The sequence below is a fragment of the Triturus cristatus genome, chromosome 6 (genome assembly GCF_964204655.1).
Source record: "Triturus cristatus chromosome 6, aTriCri1.1, whole genome shotgun sequence".
Classification (NCBI taxonomy): Eukaryota; Metazoa; Chordata; class Amphibia; order Caudata; family Salamandridae; genus Triturus; species Triturus cristatus.
In genome coordinates this window covers 1,063,215,378-1,063,239,670 of record NC_140589.1, presented here as the reverse complement: position 1 = coordinate 1,063,239,670, position 24,293 = coordinate 1,063,215,378, and the positions used below count along the sequence as shown (strand labels likewise).

Below are 24,293 nucleotides of genomic sequence, written 5' to 3'. Positions count from 1 at the left end.
CACTGTGAGGAGGAAACTGCTCAGCACTATCATCGATCGTGGATGGAGGTGTCATGTAGTTCCTACTAATCCGTAGGATCTGTGCATTGTTTGGACAACATAAACTAGGGGCTTGGTGCCAAGACTGATTCCGGACACCTGTGCAGGATATGTTGGCCTATAGACCAGCTAGCTCACAGTGCCACTAGAAGCCCCCCTAACCTACCAGGGAGCGAATGGTTTCTGACAACCACTGAACATGATAACTCTGACCCCTCCGTGATCGTGGAAACAGTACAGAACCATTCGCTCAGTCACTCGTGCTCACTTATACAGAGAATAAAGCTGTGGGGCGTTTTCAATATATTTATTCAACCAACGTTATTCTTGTATAGAATAAATGTGCTGCAATGATTAATAGATAGAAGCAGATAAAAGTGATTACAAGCACCAAAAGCATGAATAGTAGATATAGTTCTACCATGGTGCTAAAACAATGTATATATGCAGGAATATAACAAACATTTGCAATGCAATAGGTCTCGCATTGACGCAAGTTTGAGCTATTGGCCTTGTAAATGACTGGCTTTTAGTTTTGTTTTTGTATTTATGTTTTAATAACGAAAATAAAAGGCATTGTTATTTGTGTGAGTTGGAGGGGTGTCCAAGGGGCGTGAGGCTGTGGCAAAGAGGTGGGGGCGGGCGGGTGGCAGGGTTGGGGGGAGGTCTAATGGCAGGGGCTTTCGCAGTCACTTAACACCTTTCTCTAAAAACCTATACAATTGTAGAAATGTACAGTGCGAAACGTCCTTTTAAATTGGACAACTTACCTTCGTGCAACGTCTGAAAAATAAAGTATGCTAATGTGAGGAGATAAAGGCAACTGTCCGATTAAAATACTTGGATGTAATACAGTTGCATCCCTCACAATTCCTTTTTCAGGAAACGGGCGAGAAAGAAAAGAGCGGAAGTGAAAGCAGAGCGAGGCCAACAAAGGGAGTGTCAGGGCTCCTTAATTGAGCAGGGAGGGAAATGGGGGGGTGGGGGGGGGGCTCTTAGTGCTTAGTGAGGTGTGTCAACAGCAGCACAGTGTGTGGGGGAATGCAGTGTGTGCTCTAGTGAACTGAATCCAGGCACAGGGTTTGCATATAAACCGCGTCTGTGATTAGCAACAAAAGAAAATAAGGCACTCTTTGCTTTCATCAGTCTGAGTCAACTAAGTGCGTAGAGGACTCATGCGATTCGCTTTTAGGATCAAGAAGCAGTTCCAAGGTGGTCTTAGAAACTCAAATAGCTGAAGACGGGCTAAAGCTATTCAATGATGAAAATGACAGTCTAAGTCACTCCAATTGATACATTCTAATAAAACTCGCATTACCCTAGCTTGCAAGATAATGACAGAAATTCAAAGTATTCTTTACTCGCAAGAAAAGTGAGCTGAAATGGCATAAAAAAGTACAACCTCCATTTCAATGGTGCTGCAAGCAACTGTGCCGTGATGGCATGTGTTTGCATTTATTTACTTATTATGCACAACTTGTACCATACAAGTACTCGGCGCAAGAAGGCAAGAGTAAGGGGAATATGAAGAGAGCGCACAGCAAATTCGGAGGGGCCATCAAAGTGATAAAGGCAAAAGAAGACAGAACTATGATAAAAAGCAAATGCTGGAATTGAGTCCCAGTTACAGGAAACCGTGTGTTAAGAGGCCGAGACACTAGCAGCTCATGGATATTCGAAAGCCTTATGCAGAGCAGGGGCTCTTTGTCACTGAGAACTACTACACCACCACATTCCCTGAGTTCACTGCATATTCAAATATCTTAACAGGTCTCAGAGAAAATGAGGAAACTAAGAAAACAATTTTCGATAAGCCCAGGAGAAATAGAAGCAGACATTAAACACATTCAGGAAGAACCGACCAGCTCTGTTAAAGTGAGTTGAGCTGAATTGAAACACCAGTAGCCTACTGCTCGGCTTCAGAGAGAAATCTGACGCTTAGAATGAAACTCTGCGCACTCGTAAAGTACCTTGATGATGCGGAGGCGGGGAAGTGCATTCCAGGCGGGGGAGCGGAGCCTTTGAAGTATGATGCCGAGGCTGTGGCTACATGTGCACGCGCCAGTGGGCTGAAGCGCTTCCCCAAACGGATTGCATGGCGGCACGATGCACGTGATTGTGCGCGTGCTTGCCATGCAATCCACTTTTGGGAGCACTTTGAAATGCCCCTCTTACTAGAGTCTTGCATAGCGATTGAGTAAACGCAATAGCTAGGCGAGACCTAAAAACAAGGCAGTAATCGAACCTACTACTATGAGACCCTACTATATGTGTAGCTGTAGATCCAAGATTCCCCCCAAGGGACGATCCATCCCCTTTACCTGATGGGCGAGATCCATCCCCTTTACCTGGTGGGCGAGAATGAAGGACCCCGTCTTAGTCATGACCTGGACACCCCTCACGATGTGTCAGACGACTGCGTGGTGTATTTGTAGCATGTAAGGACCCCTGGAGTGCCTCTGCTAATCTGTCTGGATGCTGATTTTTTTTATAGAAAGCAGGCTTGCGATGTGCGTATACATTAGGGATGTTATGGATATGAAGATAGCCCTGTCGCCCCGTGGATAAAGATAGAGATGACATTGGTACACAGTGCGAAAAGAGACCTTGTACATGTTTTTCAGGGCATTGTGATAATGTTGTGAGAAGCTAGATGTGTAAACAAGTTTCGTTTCAGGGAAACTAATCCAACATTGTTGTGCACGCGAATATGTGCGAAAGGTCACAGCTGAAATGTTATTGTGAGACAATGCACAAAATAAGCTGCTTAGCTACATGGGCCTAATTTAGGAATATAACAGAGGGTGAGGGGTTCATAGTCCTGGCCTGTTCAATCTTTCATTCTGTTTTGTTGCTTTCCTCGGTTTTTAGATTGGGTGTTCTAAAACAGTCCTCTCCATTGCAGCACATGCTAGCACACCCACCTGGCCTGTCAAATTACTACCGCCCTAAAATGCTATGTAGATTTAGAAAATTACACTCCAGGGTAAATATGTTCTCAGCATTTACACAGTGCTTCCTACCATTAGAATGTACTGAAGCATTTTCTTAATGCGGGTATCCTTGTGGTGTGAGGCTGGTATTCTCACCGATTGACTCTATTTGTTTGTGTAGGATTAGTTTAATGCAAAATTAATTTAAGCTTGCTTGACATCTTTATGGTGTGTTATTTACTTGGATGGGTCCTATACATTGGTGTAAACCATCCATTAATTCCATCTTGCAGTCTGAAATTGTAATGTAAAATGTGAAGATATTTTCATTTTTTTAATTAAGTTGCACACTATTTTGTATATAGAAAAACATAACTCCCAGGATGCTAATCAATTAAATATATCCCTGAATGTCTGTAGACCGGCAATATCAAATGTCTTGTGTTTTCCCAGGGAATATAGACTGCACATTCAATTATGCAATATGGGCATATAACATTTTTTGGGCAGAATAATCGATTATGGTGCTTTGTTAACTTGATGAAAGTATGTAAACTGAGTACTATATTAAAAGTATTAAAACAATATATATTTTGTAAGACAGATGTCCTGTACCCTGACTGCCTGGCCAGTAGATACTCTGAATATTTGCCAATTGTTTAGTATTTTCCCAAAACATGGTAATTCGCTCCAATTTCCCCTCATACAGGAATACCTGCCAACTCTTGACCCCAACTTTCTACTTCTGAGACTCCCGAGCCCACTGGCAATAAACTAGGTGCAGTGCATTTTGGATAACATCCGCAAGCGAAGTGTAAGTTTAGAAATGTATTTTTGTTGCAAGCATATCCTTGGTCTCTATGAAGACCTACCACACCAACATATTTTTAACATTTATTGATCCTACACTTTTTGTCTCTGGGTATTTGACCTCCTTCACCGTGGTTGACTGGCAAGCAGATCTTGCTAAACATGAATTTTGTCATAAATTTAGCATGTTTTCCAAAATGTAATGATTTCCTCTAGACTGTCTCGTGCTTTGTTCCTCTGAATCTCTTGAGTATAGAGGTAATAGATGGCAAAAGAAATGCCAGTTTAGGGTACCTTTCTTTTAGTCACATACATCACCCCAGAACTGTATGGAAACCCACAATAACCCTATATTTTTAACATCTGCACACCCTATGGCATATTTGTAACATCTACACCTCGTATGGTTTCTATCAGAGAGCCCAACCTTGCTGACCCTGGTCAGTTAGCCAAAAGATCTCACTGAATGTGACCTTTGTCAGATTTTTTGCATCCCCCTTACCCCCTCCAAAAAATATTGCAATTCCCTTCTACTTGTTATTATAAATTACATTTATAAAGCGCAACTTTCACCTAAAAGGTATCTTGGCTTCTGCCTCCTGGACATATCTCTGCTATGACTTGATCTCAAATTTTATTTGGCTGGGAATCCTGAGCATGGGGGTACCAGATATGTATGGATTTTCTTTGGGTTCAGAGAGCCCACAGGCAATACACTCCCTGTAGTACATTTAAAAAATTTGAAAAGAAGCCGTGTAGGAAGCTGAGTTTCTGTTGCAGTAGCCCCCCACTTTTTGCCAGACTACTGATGCACTTTTACTTGATGTGCCCTGGGTCCCTGCCAATCCAGTTCCCTTGGCCTGTGTTCTGTCCCCCAAAACTTTATCCAGACCCAGTTGGCATCTCTGGCCACAGGTCAGTCCCAGGGCACTGTGACCAGGGAAGACCTCTAAGGGCTGCAGCACTTATTGTGCTACCGTTCGAGATAGATATATATATATATATATTTCCATCTCCACACCCACCACCACACACACTGCGTGTTTTGGTGCAAAGTGGAGAGTCGACATGGCACCCATCCCTGAGTGCCATGCCTACTGCCCTGGCATAGATCAGCCACCCCTCTAGCTGGGTGCCCTATACCAGTGGTGAGGGTACATGAGCCCCGTACTCCTACAGTGTATAAGTCCATTCTTAGACATTGTAAGTGCAGTGCTGCCATTAAGAGTATATGGTGCTGGGAGTTTGTCATTACGAACTCCACAACACCATAATGGCTACACTGAAAACTGAGAAGTTTGGTATCAATCTTCTCAGCACATTAAACACACACTGATGCTAGTGTGGGATTTAATGAAAAATGCACTAATAGGCCATTTTAGTGATGCCCCCTGAAAAACGACCTGCCTTTGGTGGGTTCCCTGACTGGTGCACACCAGCATGCCGCCACAAGACATGTTTCTGGACCCCTATGGTGGGAGCCTTCACTCCCTGAGCCAAGAAACAAATCCATAGACCCTGTTCAAAATTCTCCATTATTTCTTAAATGAAAAACTGAAAATGTGTCTGGGAAGATTGGAGTCGGCGGCGGTTCCCGGGGGAGCTGCAGATGGTAAGGTCTGAGGAAAGGGGGGCGCCGGGCGGCATCAGACAACACATGTCGTGCGGTGTGTGTTCGAGAGCAGACTTCTTAGCGAGAGATAGGCCTGGTGGGGCTGACGGGGGGGGGGGGGGCTGCTGGTAGCATCAGTATGCTGCGCCAGGCCTGTGATTTGGATTATAGTCTACAGTACGGACCAGATGCTTGACAGTAGCCTTTGTTCAAGAGGAATCTTGGAATGGTTGTCGGCTACTATTGACTGTGAGAAAGTGCCATCTTTCTTGCATGGTATGCCCCCACTTTTTGCTAAATTGCTGAATGTACTTTGACTGAGTGTGCCCTGGACTCCTGCCAATCAGGTGCCCAGGGCCTATGTTCCTTCCCTAAAACACACAAAACCCAAATTGGCAAACCCTGGCCACATGTCAGCCCCTGATAAATGGTACCCTAGGTACCCAGGGCCTTGTGACCGGGGAAGGCCTCCAAGGGCTGCAGCACTCATTGTGCCACCCTTAGAGCCCCTGTACCCTTACACACATACACTGCCTTTGCAGGCTGGGTGTCTGGGTGCAAGACAAAACAAAGTCGACATGGCACACATCCATGTGTGCCATGCCTATCACCTACACTGCCATGGCATAAATCAGCCACCCCTCTAGCTGGGTGCCTTATGCCAATGGTGTGGGCACAGGAGCAGGAGCCCTGTGCCCCTACAGTACCCAGGTCCATTCCTGAGCACTGTAAGCGCAGTGCTGCCTTTAAGAGTACATGGTGCTGAGAGCTCGTCAAACACTTAACTCCACAGCACCTTAATGGCAACACTGAAGACTGAGAAGTTTTGTATCAAACTTCCCAGCACATTAAACCCACACTGATGCCAGTGTGGGATTTAATGTACCAAGCACCCCAGAGGGCATCTTAGAGATGCCCCCTTAAACCTAACCTACAATCCGAGGCTGCCTAGGCTGCCACACAGCAGACCTGTTGCTGGACCCCTGGGTGGGAGAGCCCCTGTTCTCCTGGGTCTGCAACAATGCAAATCCTGGGCGAGGTGCTAAATCTTCTCCCCCAGGATGGGCAGGGGGAAGCTTCAAAGGCATGCCGCCTCTGTGCGCTTCCCCAGGCCACTGCAACCCCCCACTCTGGCGGGAAGCTTTGGCCGGAAACCCCAAATAAGGACAGGGGATGTGCCAGCCTGCCAACCCCACCCCTCAGGTGGGGGAGGCGAGGTGAAGCACATCTCCGGGCTCTCGCCATCTTGAAGATGGGAAGCCCTACCCTATCGGACTAGGCTACTGCCCCCCTCCCACAGGAGAGAGGCAGGATAGGGGGTGTACCCACCCCAGGACAAGGACCCATTGGTCCCTGCCCTTTACCTACCTGTAACGCCCCTAAATCTAGTATTTAGGGGCACCCTGAACCTTCCTTCCCCGGATTCCAGATTCCGAAATACAGAGAAGAGCAAGAAAAAAGAAGACCTGCCCTGCAGCTGCTAAGAAGAGGAAGACACCAACTGCTTTGGCCTCAGCCCTACCGGCCTGTCGACCCTCGAACCTGCTCCTGCTCCAACCCGGCATCTCTTGTGGCCAGTAACCTCACAAACTCTGGAGGACCTGGCTACCTTTTGGCTCTAAGCCCCTGGGACTCCCATGAGTAGAGGTTCTACTCAAAACCTACCTCTAATCCCTGGCAGCAGCCCGGAACCGCGAACCCAGCACACTCTGCACCAGCCAAGCCTGGCCAGTGCCGGAGTGAACAAAGACCACAACGACGACCCCACGGCGACTGTGACCCCTAGTCCGGCACCCAAGGACCTCCCTCGACACTCCTGAAGAATCCTGCAGCCTCAGAACAAGGTGCCCCCCCTACCGCGATCAACAGAGGGTAAGATTTCCCGACACCAAAAGGCACCCCTGCACGCGGCGCCCCGCGGCCCCCTTGCCCAATCCCGGGGTTCCTACCTATCCTCCAACTACGCAACTTGCCTCTCGAAGTGGTGGTGGCACCTGAAGAATCTTCGTCCCCGAGCTTGCAGTCTTTTTCTAAACCGGAGATTTCCCATTGAAATCAATTGAGCGCCCGAAGGCTCAAAAGCACCCTGCACCCAGCCGCCCGAGTGGCCCTGGCAGTGCAACCTCTACACCTACCTACTTCCCCACTTGCCCTGAGTAAATGACCAGGAGCCAAGCTCCCACAGCCGCGTGGCTTGCTAGTCAGCATCCACCAACCAAGGCCCCCCCTATCCCTCATAGGATAACATAGGGCCTAACTCTCTCTCTGCTCCCGGCCGCCCTAGAGTCGCTGAGGGTGAACCAACTGTACCTACCTGACCCTGGGGGACCCCTGAGTCTATGCCCAGAACCTCAACTCTGCCAGTCGAGTACTTACCTTAAAACCGATAACTCTATTTTCTTCATAGGGTAACATTGACTGGCTTTCTCCTGAAATTTCTTCTAAGTGTGGACTTTTCAAATCTTAAAATATTCACCAAAAATCAGCCGAGTAAAGAAAACGAAAATACTCACCTGCTCTTAGGTGAGCTCCCAGTGCTGGATCTTGGTCCCCAGCACTGACTCTGGAAAAATACTTACAACTGTACTTACCAGTAACCCAATTTTCTCCCATAGGAAATTGACTGTTTTTCTGTGAAATTTCTTCAAGTGTCAATTTCTGCAATCTTTAAATATTCTTTAAAAATCGTATAATATCCGATAACGTAATTACTTACCTGTTTTGGATAAAGGTCCCAGTACTGAGTCTAGGTACCCAGTACTGGATTACAAAAGTAACGAGAACATACAGTACCTGCAACTTGAATTTTCTTCCATAGGGAATCATTGACTGTTTTCTGTGAAATATTTTCTGTCATCTTTTCAAATAGCTAAATATTATTTAAAAATCAACACAGTAATTAAGTCGACTTTCATCACTTGATTCTAAGTACTGACCCAGGACTGAATCTAGGATCCAGTCCTGGAATTCCAAAAGTAATCCTAAAAGTAATCTGTTGCAAATAACTTGAAATTTCCATTGAGCTCAATGCATTGTTGTGTTTAAAATAGTGTTGCCTATTGCAACCACTTGTAACTGTTTACAAAAGTCAATTGCATATTGCAAAAGTATTTATATAAAGCATCTCATTCTGAGAAAGTATATTTTAATGCAAAGTGTTGGTTCTAAAATAAAACAAGCATATATTTTTTTATATAAACCATTGGCCTAGAGTTCAGTTATTGAGTGTGTGAGACCATTTGCTGACTGAGTGTGTACAACAAATGCTTTTCACTGTCCTCTGATACTGCCTTACTGCTCGACCAAGCTACCACTTTAGAGAGTAAGTTTATATCTAACTTTAGCCTCTGTCAAACCCTTGGGGACTCTGGACTCTGTACACCCGGTACCTATTAAGGAACAGTATATACAGAGCCACTTTCTCACATTGACATTGCCCTGAAGAAATCTTATGTTTTAAAGGACAAAATGTGTTGGCTGATGGTTTGTTTCAAGAACTAAATAAAGATGAAAACGATATACATATTTTGTGGTTACAACTACTTCTTTCATCGAGCTAGAACTTGACACTATTCATGGACTATTACCTATGAACTTATTTGATTAGGAGTGGTGCAGTTCCAATTTGGTGCCTCTGGACAGGGGGCACATTTGGATTACTGTACACAGGATTGTGTTTTGCCTTCAATAGTAGTGTTAATTTACGGTATAGGTGCTACACATGTTGCTTTGTGGTCCACTGTCCAACTCTTAAGTGTTTGAATATATTTAGACTGCTTCAGGTTAAAATGCTATATGCGCTTTTTAATCTGCATTGTGGTCCAAAACCACTAATGTGTCACCACCTGGCACGTTGCGTCTGCCCCCACACAAAACAAGTAAAGCACATAAATCGGGCTAAAAATCAGCGCTCCCTGTACCGTTGGAAGGGGAGTTGAAAAAAGCTCCAATACCTTGGGGCGAGGTTCACACACTGTAAAAAAAAAAAAAAAAAAAAAATACACGAAATCAAGCACATAAATAACAACGTTGTTTACATAGTAACCTGATCCACGAGCACTGCAGCTGCCGCCCTGTGCGCCGCTGCTCGCTCCCGAAGGCAAAACACCATGGGAATGAACATTTCAAAAGAGGTGGGACATGCACCGAACTTAAGCCATTTGCGCGCTTTCATTCTTGAAAGACAAACGCAAAAGCCAATCCAATGTGTGGGAGGAGTCAGACCCACACAGAGTAGAACATGAAGCCTCGCAGAGCGTGCATGCACGCTGCTAGGCTCGACCTAAAAATATGATGATGGCTGCGTTGGTTTTAACAATACCCACAACCATTTCTGCAATGGTTAGGCTTTCTAAAGAGATTTTTCGGAATAAATTCAGAAGTCATTGTTTCCATTGGTGATTATAGCAGTAAACTGCCGCTACAAATGTCTGAGACTTTTCCATAAATCGGGTGTGCAGTCTTGCACAATATATCATGAGTTTTGTTTACCTTTCTAAAACAAGTGCACAGATAGCTGCCAGGTGTTTTCAGTATTGAACAGCACCTCAGAGTTATGGTATTATCACACTCTTGCCTCTTTAGTTTCTACGCGAGGGGATGTAACAAAACACCACAACACCAGCGACCACATAGCACATGTAGGTGTTTATAAATGTAATTACCTCTCTGCACTGTTGTTGTATTAGCTGTTTTCACCATATTTTCTGCCCCCAGGGCTGACATTCCTGCATATAGCCCCCTGCCTCTGCTTTCCCCAAAACAGAGATGTAAACCTTTCCTCGTTCCAAATGCTTTTCAGTGGTCTGTTTCAGGACCCCAACAGCTCTTGCGAGATTGTTGTTTTTTACCCCCTAAATGCACTTCTTAAATCATGAGACCGGAGACGGAGCTGTGGTGGGTGCCAATGGGCAGCCAGCCGCCGAAGCAGCAGTGTTTGCCCAGCAGAGGTGGCAGTGCAGCGGATGTATTTATTTTATTTGAAAAGTTTTCTATAGCGCGTACAAGACCCAGACTGGTATCAGAGCGCTGTACAAAGTGGAAAATTAACGTTGACCAGAAGAAATAATAAAAAGTACAACACAAAAAGGCAACATAAGAGGAACCTGGGATATAAAATAAAATGTGGGTGCTAGGGGGAGACGAGGTAGCAAGTGATCAAAGAGGTAAAAGCCCTACTAGACTGGGCCGTGCAGTTTTAGCCGCGCACTACATCCAAAGAACGACAAAATACATTTCAAATCCAAAGTAAAAATGATTGTCAAGTACATATTTCAAAACGCAAAGAGAAAATGATTGTCAAGCATAAATTTCAACACACAAAGGAAAAATGATTGTCAAGCACTAGGGGGAAGTGTCTATCACATGACAAAGAAGCTGTTGCTGCTGAGGTTCTTCCAAAAGTATCCCAAACACACTGACAGGATCAGGACACAGTGGCCTCTTTCTATGGACTGACACGGCAGCAGACCCATCCAGGTCAGCAGCTGTGTTGGAGATGTGCTAGGTTTGTCTGTAGCTTATGTTTTTTTCCCCACCAATGTCTCACTGTGTCCTGCCCTGACTGTTCCTGTCTGATGTCCTTAAATGTGCCCTTGGTGTTCAGTGATTTGGGATCTATGCGTGTACTGCACTTGTAGCATAGCCGGCACCAAAAGCCTCTGTTATGTCTGATCTGCTGCCAATGATCTCCCCAGTCAAAGTTTCCACAGTATACAGACCGAGGTCCTGCTGTGACTTATGCCATTGCTTCTTCAGGGTTTATTATTTTTTTTACCCTGGGTTGCTTCCCTCCCTCTCCACCCCATCCCCCTCCACCTTTTCCTCCACCCCTCAGCGTTTGGATAACAGTTGGAGGGCTTGTTTCTTTTACCCTCTCTAATGTAAATCTCTCTCTTGTTCTCTGTCGCCTGGCTCCCTGGAGCAGACCTCCGATAACAGCTGCTTATTCACTTATTCTCTCATGTTTCTCTTTTCTTTGTCACCCTTTGTCCTTCCTTTTGGTATCATTCTTTCTATCCTGTTGCTCTCCTCTCATGCTAACTCATTCTGTCTTTCTCGCACACGTTCTGCTCTTCTGTCTGGAGTATATTCAGCACTTGGTGCACAAACTACCTATCCTTCTCTGTCTTCCTATCTATTCTGTGCGGCTCCCACCCCATCTATCCATCATGCCACGTAATTCCACTTCACAAATCCACTCCACACCACATAATTCCACAATTAACATTTTCAATCCAACCCACATAATTCCACTCCTCACCGCATACATCCGCTCCACTTCACTGCCCACAAAGAAACACGTGGGTGAAAGACATTTTTATTTACAGCGCCAATAGCTCTAACTCTCACAAATGCAAGACCTATTGACATTGCCAATGCTTGTTTTTCTAAACTTCTGCCTGATCATCCATCTTTATTCTTAAGTGCCATGTCTTTTTCCAGTTGCTTTTTCTCTTTTGATGTTTAACTTCCTGCCACCTTTCTCTACATTATCCCAATAATCATGTCTAAGTCTAAAGTGAAACTGGGCTCTGTCACTCATTTTTATATAATACTCGGACCGACTTTTTTGCTCAAAATCTGGTAAGCAGAGGAAGACTGCATGTTAGCTTGACCAATGCTTGTTCCCTGGTTTCTATTTCTGAGGCATTCAAGTAAAATAACCTCTTTTGTTTTTTTAGAAACTGTTAATGAAACTTCGGAAACCAAGGATCACCGCAACCATTTGGTCATCAGGAAAAATTATTTGCACGGGCGCCACAAGGTGAGATTTAAAGGTTTTCTAATCTTGTCCCATGACTCAGCCCTTAGTGACACCGGGAATATTTTCAATTTGTGTATTCTTTTCTGCTCAGATTGATTGTTTTGCTAGCAAGGTTTGATCTTCCTTGTAGACATTTGTTTACGGAAATAATATTTACGTACCTAAAATGTAGGAATTTTCAGATTAAAAGTTGGCCTTATGCTTTTTGTTAAGTCTTAAATCATTTGCTTATTTATTGGTTACCTGTTAACATTCAACTTGGATTCAGTTGTAACCCCTTAAAGAAATAGGTTGTACACTTATCTGTGAATTGCTGGAAATCTTCAGTCCATTACCGTTACCTATTAATACAATTGTTCTTCTGATGTTTAGTTCGAGAGCATTACATTTCATAAAATGGATTGGTTATTACACTCAAAAAATGAAATACAGCAACCATCCAAAAATGTGTTTTTTAAACGAAATGCCTATAAGGTGAGAGATTCTAATTAAGTGATTGTTGCAACTTTTAGGGTTCCAGTTGGGCAATTATGCGTACCAAATGCAGCACGTTAGCAGCTAGCAAGTAGATTTAAATGAAACTTCTAAAAATAGTAAATAGACAGGCAATTTAAAGAAAACAACTAGATAGATACATTTTATTATTCGGTTACATGCTCAACCATAAAAGATATAAAATACATTCGTCATACAAATATGGTACATAAACTCATTAAATCTTGATTCATTGTATCGGGTACATAAAAACATAACGGATAATAAGTAGTTCTAACTGAAATCATGTCCGTCTATTTTCCACACTGATTAAAAACACACACATGGTGGATCCACTGCATTGCATATTAAATGTACGACTATACATTGATCCTCTAGTACGCCATGCCGAAGGCCGATGTGCATGGGCAGCATGAACAACTCAATCTCTTGTTGGAATGCTTTTCTGCATTGTCCGAACCTCACTTTGCACTTCTTTAGAGGTTGTAGAAACCGGCAATTTCAGATAAATGAATGGAGTACGTACCAAATATACATCTTTTTTTGGTGTTTTTTGCGTTCTATAAGTTTAAATAATATTTGGAATCCCAGAGTAAGGAGTGCAGTAATTGTTTTTCTCACATTAGAAGAGTCGAAAATATTAGAGTACATATTCAGATTTGGTGATAACTCTGGTTATTGTTAGGTTGCAGTTTCTATCAGAAGCCATTTTTAAATCTGCCTTGACTGCACAGCTCTCTGCATACGAATTGTAATAACAGTTCTTTAAAATATGCATTGCGTGGTCTTTTCCTCCACCCAGAGCATGGACATCATTTAGGGGTGACCAATGTCTGTAGCTGAGACTTCTGGCATACCTCCTTCTACGCTTGGCCTCAAAGGAACGTCACACACTTTCGAAACCATTTTTTCCATCTTGGAGGCAAAACACCATAATGTCTGAATGATCATCAGAACAGTATTTCTCTATAAGTTGGTGAGCATTATCCAAGCATGCTCTTTCCGCTGTTATCCAGTATTGGGGTATCTTTCATAGATTCACATGCCTGAATCATTCTCTGTCGCCGAGATGGGAGTCACACGGTAAAATACAAAAGTAGTGACATAAGTAATAAATAGGCATAGAGAGGCCAAAGGCTATATCTTAGTAGCCTATCTATGTCCTTATAGGAAAAGGACCAAAAGTAAACTCCAACCAATCCGCTAACAGCACCCTCTAGAACACTCCCAACAGAAGTAGTTCTCCTCCGATTTTCACCGCACGTCGTGTGGAAGGGAGTCTCCCTGAGTGCTACTCCGTTTTTTTCTCTTCGGCTCTTCAAGCAAGCATGTCTGACAAGAAGGGCCTCTTCTGCTCCTGCAGGACCTGTGGAAAGAAGAGGGTCCATGTTGATGATCTTCATAAAGATTGTTTTTATTGCCTCTACCCCAAACATGAGGCTAAAGATTGTAAAATCTGTCGTACCTTTCCCAGCAAGACTCTGAGGGACAGAGGCAAGATTACTTTTATGGCCCAAGTCTAAAGAGCGTCCTTCTTCTTCGGCTGAGGAAGAGGACCGAGCCTCCACATCTAGCAAGAGGGCTAGGTCTCATGAAGGCTCCTCAGGTGAGGGAAGGAAACATCTGAAAACTTCCCAGGAAAAATCTCTTCACAAAGAGAGGCGTTCTAAACACTCCTGAGCCAGCATCATCTCCGCCTTCTACTCCACTCACAGAGCGTCCAAGATCCTCCTCTTCAGAAACTGTGAGTAAAAAGCAAAACAAATCTGTCAACACGACTTCTACCACATTGTCGATGGTATGTGTTACGTAGTCGGCGCCATCGTCGACGGCGACTATTTCGACGACGGCTATTTTATCACCTATCTTGTTAACGAGAATTTCTATTTTGACGAGACCATCGTCAAAACCAGTTAACGACGCACCGTCAACGAAGAAGCTGTCGACGATAGATTTCCACTGCACCGTCTGTGAGAGAGGCATCGACGACCTCACCGTCGACGACGACACCGTCTACGAGAGAGGCATCGACGGCACAGTCTATGATCATGCCTGTGATTCTACCACCGTCGATGACAGGACCGTCGACGAGAGACATTCCTACCATTCATATTTCTGCACCGTCGACGCCCCAGTCGACGAGAGTTTATCAAATTAAGACAACTCAAAGGCCTTTTCAGGACTATAGTAAAATTTCTCCGCTACCACCTTCCCATCTGTTAGAAGGCTTCATGGAGGACGAGGATTATGATGAGGAAGAGGAGGAAGATCCATACAGAGTGGCTCATAGTCCATCTGATCTTAACGTTCAATGTCAAGACACTGACGAGGATGGTTACCAAGAGGAGCATTACTACCATGGGCAATATATGGCTCCACGGCATGCATACCAGTTCCATCACAGGCAGGAATCTCGTCAGAGGAAAATGTCTCATCTTCCTCCAGCACTTATACAAGACCTACAGGCTATGTTGGCAGATTATCGTCAGATTTTCTCCGCAGCAGATTCCTTCAGAGAACCCAATTCCACAAGTAAGGGTTCCTGTTCCAGTACCAGAGCCTACTCGACCTAGTACACTGGCTCCTGCACAAGATCCACCTGCCACTGGACATCAAGACACTTCCTCCTCGGTTGAGGAAGGCGAGTTACCTAAACAGGCAGATGCTCCAGATCCATGGGACGATTATATCATCGAGACACCATCTCCGCCTCTGCCCCTCCTCCCGAGGACATCGGAGGATTTCATAATTTAATGCAGAGAGCAGCTGCTAGGTTCCAGCTCCCTATTACGGTCAAACAAACACTGTTTTTTACATGACTTCAAAGAGGATACTAGTAAAATCATTTGCTCTATTCCCGTCATTGATTACATCTTGCAAGAGGGCGTGAAAATCCTGAAGACACCGGCATCCATAGCTGCGGTGTTACCTCGAATAGAGAAGAAATACTGCGCTCCAGAGAACAGTCCATCTTGCCTCATAGATCATCCGAGGCCAGATTCGGTAATTTCTCAGGCTGCACAACAGCGTTCGAAAAGCCCTGCAACACCAATTACCACTCCTCCAGACAAGGAGGGACATTCCATGGACCTTTTGGGGAACAAATTCTCTTTTATGGCTGCAGCTTCAATTAGAGCTGCGAATTCCTTGGCAAGCATTGGCCGTTATGACCGCCAAATGTGGTCAGATATAGCGTGATTGGTAGATCTTATCCCAGAGGATCAAAGAGAGGAGGCACGGAAAATCTTATTAGAGAGTGAGCGAGCTGCCTCCGAAACAATCAACTGCGCGTTGGATATCGCCAACACGAGCTTTCGGCAATTAGCTGGGGCAGCTGTTCTTCGGCGCCAAGGTTGGCTTAAAGCGACTACCTTTAGACCCGAAGTTCAGATGAAGATACTTTACATGGCCTATGATGGGGATTCACTGTTCGGGAAACATATAAATGACGCCCTTTTGGCAATCCAGAATGACACAGACACCGCAAAATCTTTAGGTGCTCTACAATATAGACGCATACCTTTCAGAGGAGTCAGAGGGTGAGGATTTTCGACTTATCGGGGCGGCTATCAGTTGAATCAGCAGTATCGACAATACCAACATCAATACCGACAGTCGTACAACCAATCCTCATACCATCAGTCATCGGCGGCTGGTTTTTCTCGCCAGGGTGGCCGGAAGCGAACACAGCAACAAGGCTGTGATTCTGCCAGAAAGCAATGAGCTTTTCAAGGTCCCAGTCAACCTTACCCCCCTACCCGTGGGTGCGAAAATTTGTTTATACACAGCGGTGGCACAAGATCACTTCAGACCTCTGGGTGCTGGACCTAGTCACCAAGGGTCTTACACTAAAGTTTCTCCAGTTGCCACCTATCACTCCACCCAAGGGTCCGCCTCGTCTTCACTTATTGCGCAAAGAAGTCTTGATCATACTCCTCAAGGCAGCAATAGAAGAAGTAGCATCCACGAAGAGGAACGGGTCTCTACTCTCGTTTCTTCCTAATCAAAAAGAAGTCAGGAGAATGGCGACCGATTCTGGATCTCTGCAATCTCAACAAATTTCTGTAAAAACAAACATTCCGGATGGTAACACTTTCCGATATTCTGGGGTGCTTAAACAAAGGGGATTTCATGACTTCTCTGGACATGGAAGACGCATACTTTCATATCCCTATCCATCCAAAACATCGAAAATATCTGCGATTCACAATGGCTGGCACCCACTATCATTTCAAGGTGCTCCCGTTTCCCCTAAAATCGGCCCCACGGATTTTCACCAAGCGCTTAGCACTGGTAGCAGCGACGTTATGATCCCGGGGAATCCAAGTTTTCCCATACCTCGACGATTGGCTGCTCAAAGCTCCGTCGAAGCAAGAAGCCAAGGTTGCTACAATAATTTGCCTCCGTCTGTTCAATTCACTAGGGCTCACTTTAAACAAGAGCAAATCAAATTTAATTCCAACTCAGAACATTCTATTCCTTGGAGCGTCCCTGGACACCGTCCAGTGCAAAGCATTCTTGTCTCAAGATCGTCAAGTGCGCCTTCAAACATTAGCGACAACCATTTCAAAAAGAGCGTTGGTTTCTGTTCGAACATTCAAATCGCTCCTAGGAATGTGCTTCTCAGCGATCAACTTGATCCCTTTAGTGTGACTCAAAATCGGACCTCTTTAAAAGGAATTGCAGAAACAATGGCAAGAGGCATTGGCTTCTTTCGAGGATTTTATCCAAATAACTACACGTATGATGGACGCACTCCGTAGGTGGTCTCAAACAGCAAATCTTGCCCAATGTCTCACCTTTCTGCAAGACATCCCGGATTTCGTATTAACGACAGACGCTTCCATGGAAGGATGGGGAGGTCATCTGCAGGATTTATAGATCCAGGGAAGATGGTCTCAGATACAGAAACAGCAGCACATCAACAGTCTGGAGCTTCGGGACATATTCTTGTCTCTTTGGGCTTTCTTTCCAAGGATAGCAGGTTCCTCATTGCTGGTCCGTACCGACAATACGACCAGCATGTACTACATAAACAAACCAGGAGGAACAAGGTCCATAACACTTTTAACCCCTTGAGTGCCCCGCCCTTTCCACGCCCTGTGCCGGGCGTTTCATTAGCGGGCGGGGCTCATGACGAGATAGTCTCGTCATGGGCACTCAAGGGGTTAAAGGAAGTGTAAGAATTGTGGGAATGGGCAACGTTTCACAGAATAACTTTGAAGGTCGAGCATGTCCAGGGTCTAAACAATACACTAGCGGACTCGCTAAGCAGATCTCTATCAGGCTGCCATGAGTGAGAGTTAAAACAAGCTCAAATGAACAAAATCTTTCAGACAAGGGGCAAATCCGCTCTAGATCTGTTTGCGTCACAGGAGAACAAGAAATGCCGATATTACGCCAGCAGGTTCCCTCAACCGGGGTCAAGGGGAAATGCCCTTTCAATGAGATGGTCAGGGATCTATGCCTACGCTCCTTCTTTGTTAGTCTTCTCTTGTAAAACAATTCATGAAAGTTTTTTTTCGCACTTTCCCTCCTGTGCTTTCGCCTCCTCCAGAGTGGGAACTTAATGTGGTATTAGCACAACTGATGAGACAACCATTTGAACCGATCCATAAAGCAGACCTCAAATATCTCCCATGGAAAGTAACCCTCTTACTGGCTCTCGCCTCTGCAAGAAGGGGTAGTGAGATTCAGGCTTTTACGATCAAAGAACCATTCTTGCATTTTACACAGAACTATGTGATCCTGTGGACGAATCCTAAGTTCATTCCAAAGGTACCCACACAATTTCACTTGAACGAACCAGTAATACTGCAAACTTTCTTCCCGAATCCATCTACTCCAGCTGAGAGCACATTACATTCATTAAATGTAAAACGATGTTTGAAGTTCTATCTTCAAAGGACGAAGAATATTCGAAAAACGGATCAACTGTTAGTGGACTATGGTCAAGGGAAACAATCAACTGCTGTAACAAAGGCTACAGTAGCCAGATGGGTCGAATTGGCTATTCACTTCTGCCACGAAAAAGCAAACAAACCTCTGAGTGAAAGCTAAAGCACACTCCACCAGGGCTGTTGCAGCATCTACAGCTTTGTTTGCTGAAGTTACATTGGACAAAATATGCCGTGCTGCGACATGGAAGAATGTCCACACGTTCACTACTGCCTCCAATCTGCACAAAAGGAGGATGCAGCGGTTGGACAATCTGTATAACGCCATCTCTTTTAATAAGGTCAGATTCTTTACGTTTCTTTAACGTTTGTCTATTATTGGTTTTCTTTACTGTTACACTGATTACAATGTTCATGCTCTTATGTTTCTCAATTTATGTGTTTCTCATGTGGATATCCAGTGTATGGTTATTGCTTTTATGCTTTGTCATTGCAATGTTTCAAAAGTAAGTCTCCCACCATCCGCAAACGACAGTACAATTTCGGTACTGCTTGCTATTCTGATTCAGGCATGTGACTCTATGAAAGATACCCCAATACTGGTTAAGAAAACAAGGTGCTTACTTGTAACTACAGTTATCCAGTATTGGTATCTTTCATAGATTCACATGCACCCCCCTCCTCCCTGTGGAACCAGTTCTCAGTGCTTTTAGGGGTATTTACTTATCACTTGTGCTTGGAAAATCTGAGAACTGCTTCTGTTGGGAGTGTTCTAGAGGGTGCTGATTGGTTGGAGCTGACTTTTGGTCCTTTTCATGTAAAGACGTAGATAGGCTACTAAGATATAGCCTTTGGCCTCTTTTGGCCTATTTATTACTTATGGCACTACTTTTGTATTTTACCGTGGGACTCCCATCTCGGCGACGGAATGATTCAGGCATGTGAATCTATGAAAGATGCTAGTACTGGATAACTGTAGTTACAGGTAAGTAACTAGTTTTCTTTTGGGACACCTAAGCTATATAAACAGTTTTGCGCTATTTCTTGTATTTTTCCCTGAACTAAGTGCAAAGTAAAATGTCTGCTTGGGACGCTCTGTCCGAAGAGTATGCTCAAGGACAACAGGTTCACACATCGCTGCCACCATGTATCAATCCAGGTCTCTCATGAGACTCACCCGGATTCAGACCTCCCCTCCAGTGTGCTTTTATAAGGAAATAAGTGAAAAGACAGAGTTAAGGTAGAGTAGGAAAAAAGAAGAGGTGAGTGACATTAACATGTGAGAAAAACAGGTGAGGGAGATAAACGGGTTGAGAAACAGCGGAGGGGATGGTGGCAGTAGGTCAAAGGTCATAAGACATCACTTCCTGTTGTGACATTTGGTGTCAAAGGACATGTGATGTCATATCCACTGTCCCTGGCTTTTGGGTGAATGGATGTCCTTGGCCAATAGGTGTATTGCTCTCTCACCTTACGCTGTTGGCTGTTTGGTGCATCTTCCATCAGAATGTTGAGAGACTGTTTAACATCTGAAAAGTAAACTTAGTCATCATGCTGTTCCATTCGTTGTCACTTTTTTCCCTCAGCGTTGGCAAGGCTATTAGGGCAGGATTCAGTTTGATAAACCGCACTTGTGCATGCAACAATTTAAAAAAAAAAAAAAAAAAAAAGCGTGTGCGACTGTATTAACATGTCAGCACTTTAAAGCCAGAACTATTTCCTTTGCCTCGGCTTTGTGGTTTTGTTCAACAGATCTGTGTGAGAAAGTGTCCCCTTTCTGCATGGTTGCCCCCACTTTTTGCTGAACTGCTGATGTACTTTGACTAAGTGTGCCCTGCGCTCCAGCTAATCGGGTACCCAGGGCCTATGTTCTTTCCCTAAAACGGCATAGAAAACAAAACCCAATTGGCATCTCTGGTCACAGGTCAATCCCTGGTAAATGGTACCACAGGTACCCAGGGCATTGTTACCAGGGAAGACCTCTAAGGGCTGCAGCACTTATTGTGCCACCCTTAAAGGCCCTTTACCTTTACACGCACACACTGCCTTTGCAGGATGCGTGTTTTGGTGCAGAACAAAATGAAGAGTCTACATGGCACACATCCCTGTGTCCCATGCCTGCAACCCACTACCCTGGCATAGATCAGCCACCCCTATAGCTGAGTGCACTATACCAGTGGTGAGTGTACAGGTGCATGAGCCCTGTACCTCTACAGTGTATAAGTCCATTCTTAGACATTGTAAGTGCAGTGCTGCCATTAAGAGTATATGGTGCTGGGATTTTATCATTACGAACTCCACAGTACCATAATGGCTACACTGAAAACTGAGAAGTTTGGTATCAAACTTCTTAGCACATTAAACCCACACTGATGCCAGTGTGGGATGTAATGAAAAATGCACACAGGGCATCTTGGAGAAGCCCCCTGAAAAACGACCTACCACTAGTGTCCAGGCTGAGTGGCTGCTTTCAGCTGCCACCCCCAGACATGTTTCTGGACCCCTGGGTCGAAAGCCTGTGGCACTCGGGGCTAGAAACAATGCACATCCTGGGACGAGGTCCCAAGCCTCCTCCCCCAGGATGGGCAGGGTCCACAAAGGGGAAGCTTGAAAGGCTTGCCTCCTTTGTGAGCTTCCCCAGGCCTGTTGCTGCCTACAGCAACTGGTCCCGAACCCCACTTTGGGCGGGAGAGCCGTTAGGAAAACCAAGGGAGGTGTGTCCACCTCTGACAACTCTACCCCTCAGGTGGGGGCGGGGAGTTGAAGCACAACTCTCAGTCCCCGCCATCTTGCTGATGGGGAACCCATCCAACCAGGGTGAGGCTTTTGCCCCCCTCCCGCTGGAGGTGGCATAATAGGGGTGTGCCCACCCCAGGGAAGGGACCCATTGGTTCCAACCTTTTACTTGCCTGTAGCACCCCTAAATCTAGTATTTAGGAGCACTCCTGAACCTTGCTTCCTCAGACAAGAAACCAGAAGACGAAAAGAAGGCTCAAACAGCCGTGCCGAAGCTAACAAGCGGAGGACGCCCACTGACTTGGCCCGAGCCTTACTGGCCTGTCCCCACCTCTAACCAGCAGAAGCAAAACACCGGTGTGTGCTGCAGCCAGCAGCTTCAAGAACCTCAAGTCCCTGCCCTGCCTACAAAAGAAAAGACTCTGTCTCCCGTGAACACCAGAATTGTTCACCAACAGACTCCAGGTGATGCCCACGGCCTGAGTTAGAGTGGCCCAACACCAAGAGGAGGTCTCTCTGGCGATCCTGACCCGAGATCCGGGGACCCCTGGCCTGCCTCAAGCCTCCAGCCGACGCCTGCAGCCTCAAACAGGAAGGTCCCCCCAGCCGCGACCATGAGCTGGTAAGATCTGACCCTAAAAGGCACCCCTGCACCTGACGCCCCACGGCCATGGGTTGCCCAACCGATGGTGCCTAACCAACCCTAAGCATCCCAGCTTACCTCTCCAAGTGGTGGTCACACCCAGAAGACCTTCGTCCCCGAGCCTGCAGTGTGTTTGCAAACCAGAGACTCCGCATTGAAAGCTACAGGGCACCTGATGGCAAAACAGCGCTCTACCCCGGCCGCTCCAGTGCCGCTGAAGATGCACCTTTTGTGCTGGCTTAAACCCCCATTTGCTCTGAGCTTAAGTCCAGAAGCTTTGCTCCCACAACCCAGTGGCCTGCTCGTAAGCAGCCACCAACCAGAGGCCTCCATCCCCTATTGGATAACATTGGGCCTCAAAACTCTGCACCCAGCCACCCTAGTGCTGCTGAGGGTGTAACAATCTTGGGGGACCCCTGAGTCTACCCCCAGAACCCCAACTCCCACTACCAAATACTTACCTCAAAACAGATAACACTATGTTCGAGGCTTATGAGCTGCAGATTATACACTGTGCATAGATCGCCATCTGGTGTTGGGCCCGGATGTTTGCAGTTTGTTTTTCCTCTTGGAAAGTCTTTGGAAGTCACGAGTTCGGTGACTCCTCCTTTGGTTCGTATTGCGCATGGGCTTCGGCTCCATCCTCAGATTGGTTTTTTCCGCCATCGGGCTCGGATGTAATACTTCGTGCTCCGGTTCCGAACTCTTCCAGTTCAACGATCGGCGCAAAAATCCTCGCTCATCGAGCTCCTTCAGATAATAAATCATCTTGCTCACCTTCTCTTCGGCACTTCTTCGATTCCGGTCGTCGGCGGCGACCTTCGGGCCTATTCCGGCTCCGGTCTCGGCTGATGGAAAGAACTCCCTTCAAGAAGTGCCCTCGATGTGGGTCCAAGTTTCCCCACACCGATCTTCATGAGGTGTGCAACCTCTGCCTCTCCCCTGAACACGAGGCCCGAGACTGTCCCGCCTGCAAGTCTTTTCGCTCTAAAAAGACTATTCGAGATCGACGGGCTAGACGCAACATGGCGCACTCCTCGACCTCCGCTCCAGTCGACATCTTCGGGGACGACGTCGAAGCTCCGGGACAGCAGAACATCGAAGAAGAGGACGACGACCTCGTCCGTGCTTCCGAGGCCGACGACTCGGATGTGGAGGACATCACCCCGGCGCAGAGGGTCGTGAGTACAATACCCCCTCCCACACCCACGCCGATACCCAAAAAGGCTTCGGTCACACCTTCGCCTTCTGGCCTAGGCAAGACCAAGGATACTGCTTCTCACACCCCACCTTCGGGCCCGGTAAAGAAGCCTATTAAGCCTTCCGGCAGCTCGGGCTCGAGCCAGCCTACCAGCGGTACCGAAAAACATCCTTCGGCACCGAAGAAAAGATCAGCCTCCATCTCCTCACCGAACCCAATACCAAAGCCTTCGGTGTCGAAACCTGCCCTTCCGGTGCTGACCAAACATCACAAGGCCCTCGGCACCGACACTCCCGTGCCGAAGCCTTCTTCGGCACCGACCAAAAAATCGGAGGTCCCAAAGAAGCATGGCTTAGACAAGCCTAAAAGCCGTCGGCCCCGAAAACTTCGGCGCTGACCGAACAACCAGTGTCGCAAGAACTTTTCACACCGGATCCTCTCCAAAAGACACTCACCAAGGATCCAAAAACTGGACATTTGACATTATCTTCAAAAAAGAGACACTTGGACAAACCAGCTCCACCTCCACCTCCAAAGAGGAAAGACACTGCTACCTCCCCTTTCAGAGTGCCTTCCCCACCTCCTCCACCCTCTCCACCCCTGCCTCATCGTTCCCCAACCTTGTCTCCTGTCCCAGACGATTTAGGAGACCCTTATTATGATCCAGCAGATGTGCCACAAGACCCCACCCCTACTGGATCTCCAGACCCATGGGACGCCTATAACAATCCGGACATCCCAGATGTCCCACAGGATGACCTTTACCCATCTAGGCCATCCCCACCTGAAGATTCCTTAGGCTTTCACCACCTATTACAAAGGGCGGCACACTACCACGGGGTGGAGTTACATACTGACCCAGTGGAGGAGGATTTTCTCCTAGACACCTTTGACAATGCACATAGGTCTACTGCCATTCTACCTATGTTAAAGGGAGTGATTAAACAAGCACCGGAGGTTTTTAAAGACCCAGTCAGGGCCAGGGTTCTAAACCCCCGTATAGAGAAAAAATACAAAGCCGCCCCCACAGACCCTTCATACATTAAAGGCTCTGCACCATTGGATTCCCTAGTGGTATCTACATCTAGGAAGCGCTCAAATTCTCAGGCGTCAGGCGAAGCACCACCACCTGACAAGGAGTCCAAGCTCCTAGACACGTCA

The 24,293-nt window shown here is 46.1% G+C and overlaps 1 protein-coding gene across 2 annotated transcripts in view; it reads left to right on the top strand.

Annotated features, from left to right (window-relative positions):
* Nucleotides 1–24,293, top strand: part of TBPL1 (TATA-box binding protein like 1) — a 190,841-nt gene that overhangs the window by 35,227 nt on the left and 131,321 nt on the right. For both annotated transcript variants that reach the window (XM_085611898.1, XM_085611899.1), the window contains exon 5: nucleotides 12,078–12,160. In XM_085611898.1, coding sequence (XP_085468024.1) covers nucleotides 12,078–12,160 — 83 coding nt within the window. The remainder of the gene's footprint in view (nucleotides 1–12,077; nucleotides 12,161–24,293) is intronic.